This window comes from Olea europaea, unplaced genomic scaffold (genome assembly GCF_002742605.1).
Source record: "Olea europaea var. sylvestris unplaced genomic scaffold, O_europaea_v1 scaffold3072, whole genome shotgun sequence".
Classification (NCBI taxonomy): Eukaryota; Viridiplantae; Streptophyta; class Magnoliopsida; order Lamiales; family Oleaceae; genus Olea; species Olea europaea.
Genome location: NW_019249439.1, coordinates 61214 through 67700, shown reverse-complemented (window position 1 = coordinate 67700; position 6487 = coordinate 61214). Strand labels below are relative to the sequence as shown.

Below are 6487 nucleotides of genomic sequence, written 5' to 3'. Positions count from 1 at the left end.
AATAAAAAAACTTGCTGGCTGCTACATTTGTTGTTTAACAGAAACAGGTACCTGGCCGGCATGTTTTGGCAAATAATCGAATTATAAACTAACAAAAAATATAAAAAAGAGTTGCCTTTTTTTCCCCCTTTACTTTTTTATTGATCTTTTGTGGAGAGAGACAAGCCCCCATCCATTGAAGAAAGGAGGAATTTGGAAAATGAAAAAATATTCTCATTCAAGGAATCGATTATCAGTACAATGGTGATTAAATAAATTTGGCTAAACTAATTCTAACAAACAACTAACTAACTTAACAGCTGTACATAACTAACTAAAATTGGCGCCCAAAGTAACTGGAGCTGAGCTAGTTGATGCCCATATATTCTAATATGGCCCCTCTCAAGATGGACTATGGAGATTGATGATGGCGATCTTGGAGAGTAGAGGAAAGAAGAGAGTAGCAAGCAAAGTTTTGGTGAAAATATATCCGCCGACTGGAGTTGAGATCAAACCGGCAATCATTTGACGAAGCCATTAGCAACCTTATCACGAACAAAACGACAATCAATCTCGATGTGTTTTGTTCGTTCATGAAAAATAGGATTGCTACAATGTGGATTGCAGCTTGATTATTACAAAAAAAAAAATCAAAGTCGGAGATGAAGAAGAAGCTTGCAAATCAAGAAGCAACTGATGTATTCATGTTAACTCACTAGCAGTGGCTGCTAATGCTCGATATTCTGCCTTCACAGATGATCTAGAAACAATCTATTGCTTCTTAGCTTTCCATGAAATGAGAGTCACGAAGAAATACGCATAGGCCTATGATAGATTTTCTTGAATCAGGACATAAACCCCAGTCCGCAATAGCAAATGCACGTAATTGTAGTGAGGAAGAGGCTGAAAAGAACAAACCTTGGCTTGGAGCTGACTTAAGGAACTGTAAGAGAGGATGAGCTACAGTAAGGTGTGATTAACGAGGTTTGGAAACAAACTGGCTAAGTTTGAACTGCAAAAGTGATGTCTGGCCGTGAAATAGTTAAGTAGAGCAAGCGGCCAACAAGTCTTCGATAGGATGAAGCATCCGTATTAGACAACATATCACCATCAACTGAATTTAAACAAATCTTAGGATCCATAAGCAAAAGAGCTAGTTTGCAGGCTAGAAACCCAGTGTCTTCTAGCAACTGTAATGTATAATTTCTCTGGGATAAACATATCCCTTTATGTGACCTTGCTATTTCCAACCCAAGAAAGTACTTTAATTTTCCCAAGTCTTTAATCTTGAACTGACCGTGTAGAAATTATTTTAAAGAGGCAATGACACTATGATCCGATAATGTCGTCGACATAGACCAGCAAGGCAATAAATGAGGAGCCTGAACCCTTTGTAAATGGGGAATAATTAGACTTGTATTGACAAAAACAGTGGGCAATGAGAGCATGAGAAAACTTGGAAAATCATTGTCTCCAGGCTTGCCAAAGACCATAGATGGATTTGTGGAGCCTGCAGACTGGTTTGCCCTCTTTGATGACATCAACAGATATATTTGAATACCCCAAAGGGAGATCCTTACAAATCTCTTCAAAAAGATCCCCATTCAAAAAAGCATTATTTACATACAATTGAACTAGATGCCATTTATTAATAGCTGCAACAATAAGCAATATCTTGACATGAACCAATTTAGCAACAGGGGAAAAAGCGTTGAGAAAATCCACTTCTTCTTGCTGGGTATAATCTTTGGCTACCAAATGTGCTTTGTACCTGTCTATCCTTCCATCAGGTCCATATTTGACCTTATATACCCATCTACGGCCAATTGAGTGCTTTTCCTTGGGCAATCTGGTTATGGTCCAATTGTTGTTTGATTCCATGGCTATCAATTCAACTGCCATTGCTTCCCTCCAATGGTCAGATGCAACTGCCTGGTGATAAAACTGTGGTTTAACATTTGAAGAAACCTTGAGAAGAAAAGTTTTGTGTGGATGAGTAAAGGACTTATATGAGAGACAATTAGACAAAGGACAAACTAATTTGTTATCAGGAGGTGACTGATTTGCAAGGAGATTACAGTGAAATTCACGAAGGTAAGATAGAGGTTTACTCGCCCTAGTTGTCTTTCTAAGTACAAAGTATGGAGATTGATTGCAATAAGGACTTTGACTAAAATCACAGGAGGAAGTGGGAGATAGTTCGATGGCAGCTGAATTGTTATGTTCAATCGAGTTATCATTACTGGCAGAATTGAATCAATCTGGGATGGAATGATGGATGTATTGATCAGATATAATGTGTGGTAATACAGTATTGGGGGAGGGATCTATCAAGTCTGATGTAGGAGTTATAGAATGGAAAGGGAAATATTCTTCATGGAAGACCACATCCTAGGAAGTAAGAAATGATTTGGAGGAGATATCATAAAGTTTATACCATTTGATATTTAGAGGGTAACCAAGGAAGACATGGGCTTCGGCTCGATGATAGAATTTGTTTCTATGAAAGGGGAGTGTAGATGCAAAGCAAAGGCTACCAAACACCCTGAGCGAGTTGTAAACTTGTAATCAAATGAAGTTCGATATAGCGAAGAGAATGGAGTCACATTTCTGATGATTGGAGAGGGAGTTCTATTGATTAGAAAGGAAGCAGTGAGGACACAATCGCCCCATAATTGAATAGGCACTCTTGACTGAAAGAATAGTGCTCATGCCACATTGAGAAGGTGTTGATGTTTCCTCTCTACCACAGAATTCTGTTTTGGTCTTTCCACACAAGAGTACTGGTGAATTACTCCTTTAGCATTAAAAAAACTCGTGAAATTTTCAAAACCAAAACACGTTTTTAAAGGTGCCAAAATGTTTTTACAACTTGTTGGCCACATGGCAATTTCCTATTGACAAATTAGTTTTCACATGGATTTGTTTTTCTTTGGAAAAAGCATGGGCCATTGATTTTAATCAATGGTTGAAATTAGATCCCCTTTTAATTAAAACATGGTGGACGGCTTTTTCAAGGAGGCAGATTTTTTCATTTTCTCTTCCTCTCGTCTCTTTCTCTCGAAGGGTCTCTCTTGGTGATTTCACAAGGAGTTTTTCTCTTGTATTAAATATGAAATTTTGACCGGTGTTGATGGGGTATCAACTGTAGTATTTCGGCTGTTTTGTGGTCTATGGTCCGGTGGTATTTTGGCCGAAAAACTGGTCTGTTTTTCAGCGAGTAATAGCCGATGTTTGGTGTTGTATTTGAGCAATTTTTTGCCTTGTTTCGATAGATATAAAACTGTGAAGTCAGATACTATTTTTGGTCTAGGTCAGGTTTCGATTTGGTGGAGTATTGTGAGATCCTTTTGTTGGATCGATGATCTGATTGTGTGTGAGTTGAGATCCGAACCTTGTAAACAAACTGTTGCTCTTTCTTGTGAGGTTCTTGCATAGTGACGGGTTTGGAACTTTTGCCTCTGAGCCCCCCAGAATAGGCTTGGCCGAACTGGGTGAACAATTCATGTATTCTTTAATTTTCTGCGTGATTTTTATTCCTGTTGTGCGTGAGAATTGACGACAGAATTCGGATATTGGGTGAAAAATCCCAACACTTTATCATTGTTTGATCTGAAACACTTTATCACTTTGTTGAACTGTGTTTCTATGAGTGAAAATAATCTGGGAATGGTAGAGGTGGCATCAAATTTGTGCCTCATCAAATATACCCAAGTGAATCTAGTACAATCGTCAACCAATGTCAGAAAATATCTATAACCGGCATGTGTGGCCACATCGTAAGGTCTCCAATCGCAGTGAATGAGATCAAAGGCAATAGGAGATAAATGGTTGTTGGAGACAAATGAAAGCCTTCTTTGTTTAGCTAAGGGGCATACATGGCAAGGAATAGAAGATTCTTTCTTCCTGTCATCAAATCTCAACAAAATTTTCAACATATCTAATTTCTTGAAGGACAAATGTCCAAGTCTATGGTGCCAAACATGGCCAGTTACATTATTGGCTGATGAATTACAAGAGCTCATAACAGGAGTTGATCCAATTAAAGCAGAAGGAAAAGAGTTAGTAGAATTACAGGAGTTATTTGAACTAGCAACATTATTTTTCATTGAACTAAAGGAACATACATCAATTATATAGAGGTCTCCAGCTCTTTTACCCTTGCCAATCGTCTTCAATGTTGGCAGGAATTGAATACTATCAGTGAGAAAACTGACACTTAATGAAGACTTTCTTGTTAAAGCACTTACTGACAGCAAGTTCAATTTGAATTGAGGCACAAACAATACATCCTTAAGAATCAATTCAGACGATATCTTCACATTTCCAATAAATTGAATCAGGGATTTTGTCACGATTAGGCAAAGTAACAAATGTATTTTGAATTTGTCTCAAAGTGTTAAACGCATATTGGTTTGAACAAATATGGCTTGTCACTCCGGAATCAATCACCCAAATTGTAGGTGAACTGATCGTTTGATTGAAATAAATAGAGACATGTACCTGTCATATGATCAGACCTAGATGCCTGTCGTGTTTCAATCTTAGCAGCAGTGAGATGAGTGTTCAGCATATTCATCAAGCATTGATATTGAGTGGGATTTAAGGTCTGCAAAAAGTTTCCAACCTCATTTTATGTTTGATCTATTGTATGAATTGGTTCAGAAACCGGACCCGTTACGACACAATTAGCTTGATTTCTTAAACTTACCTGATTGTTCGTTTCTCCAGTTCCCTGCTTAGGCTTATATCCAGGGAGAAAATACTGATTCAATCCAACATCAACTGCGAAACTGTTGGCTGATGATGACGAAGAAGAATTATGAACAGAAAGATCCATATTTTCTGTAGCCATTGCCGATCGATTTTGCAATTAGAAACTGCAAGAAGGAAGCATAAGTTAATGCTCTGATACCATATTGAAGAAAGGATGAATTTGGAAAATGGAAAAATATTCTCATTCAATGAATCGAATTATCAATACAATGGTGATTAAATAGATTTAGCTAAACTGATTCTAACAAACAACTAACTTGACAGCTGTACATAACTAACTAAAATTGGTGCCCAAAGTAACTGGAGCTGAGCTGGCTGATGCCCATATATTCTAATATCATCTGTCTTTACTGCATAACGGCGACTCTTCCTGTACTGATCAAATTTATTAGACTAACTCTGCTAAAAATGGAAAAATTTTACGAATAAATTCCAGTCTTAGATATAAAATCATGCACATTGTATCGAAACTTAATAAAGCTTGAAATTTTACCACTTGAAAATTTAAATTCATTTATTGTCGAGATTCTCCATATCAAGCTACCAAAAAATTATTAAATACATAATATACCTTAATCCATTAGGAATGATTATTTATTATTGGATCTTGATTCCGAATTTTGAATCTTGAAGATTTACTACAATATCTTCATGTTTGGATTCTTCACTTTCAATATTAAATTTGGCCTCATTTGATTCTTCAATTCTTTTTCTTGATTTTACTTATTGATCTATAGTCTTGATTCTTGAATTCATTCTTCTTGAATCAGATTGTGAATTTTGGATCTTATTTTTCAATATGTTTTCTCTTGTATTCTTGTATTGATAGAATGACACAAAAATGAAAAATTACATATGAATTAGGGACTATGATTTTACATATCGTGAAATATAATTCTAAAGGAATCTGATTTCTACACTTATAATCCGCTCTGCACTTTTAATTCTTTATTAGATCATTTTAATTTTGGACTTAACTCTAAGAATCTCTTATACACAAGTATTTACATATGTAGACTTACAGGGGCGGACCCACATGGGGTCATGTGGGGTCAAATGACCCCACAGATTTTTGGATTTTTTTTTTTTTTTTTTTTTCTGAAAAATTTATTTTTTTCCTCCAAATGTCCATATCCTATATCTATATCCATATCACTTGATCCATATCCATTATTTAGTCCATAGATATATCGTATAATTCACTAATTTTTTCCCAAAGTGCAAACACCGAACATGAACAACAAACAACCGATTTTTCATTTTTGTTCATGATACGTTGTTCGAAAAAAAAATAATTTTGACCCCACAGTTTGAACTGCCTGGGTCCGCCCCTGTAGACTTACATGATAAATTAAATTTTTTTCAACAATCTCCACTTAGACCACATATGTTACCTAATAAATGTGTATAACCTTATGACGTCAAAACTTTTTCTATCATATTCAAAAGTATCTCCAAACAATCTCGTTCATTGATTATATCAATATAATATCAAAACGATATTCTTTACAAATATCATAACTAAACCCTCAATGATCACGTATATTAATAAAATCAAATGGCATAAATCAAAAGTGGATGTGTAGCATGAAAATTATATGCAATGTGATCCAAACATGCATATTCCCAACTAACTATACCTTATTCTTTAATAAGATCAACCATAAATTTTAATGAGGAAATCAATGAAAACGGCTGTTTAACCCACCCTTATTTCCACTTTGGCCTTTGA

General features: G+C 35.8%; 2 protein-coding genes across 2 annotated transcripts; both read right to left on the bottom strand.

Moving 5' to 3' along the window:
- Nucleotides 1-796: 796 nt before the first annotated feature.
- Nucleotides 797-3486, bottom strand: LOC111385039 (the record flags this gene model as incomplete). Its single annotated transcript, XM_023009403.1, has 6 exons — nt 3374-3486; nt 2642-2776; nt 2417-2524; nt 1498-2221; nt 1044-1169; nt 797-922 (listed from the first exon to the last, which is right to left on the bottom strand). Coding segments are annotated over exons 1-6 (1332 nt in total), but the record flags the coding sequence as incomplete, so codon positions are not given.
- An 881-nt stretch (nt 3487-4367) lies between these two features.
- Nucleotides 4368-4930, bottom strand: LOC111385038. Its single transcript, XM_023009402.1, has 2 exons — nt 4691-4930; nt 4368-4588 (listed from the first exon to the last, which is right to left on the bottom strand). The coding sequence occupies exons 1-2, from the start codon at nt 4832-4834 to the stop codon at nt 4424-4426; spliced, it is 309 nt and encodes a 102-aa protein (XP_022865170.1). The 5' UTR covers nt 4835-4930; the 3' UTR covers nt 4368-4423.
- Between the last annotated feature and the right edge of the window lie 1557 nt (nt 4931-6487).

What these genes read in the sequence shown, in the direction of transcription:
- LOC111385038 (XM_023009402.1), bottom strand. Translation starts at nt 4,834, where the DNA reads ATGGCTACAGAAAATATGGATCTTTCTGTTCATAATTCTTCTTCGTCA. An exon ending in CTGGAGAAACGAACAATCAG is followed by an intron (nt 4,589 to 4,690) that starts GTAAGTTTAAGA and finishes AACTTTTTGCAG; the next exon opens with ACCTTAAATCCCACTCAATA.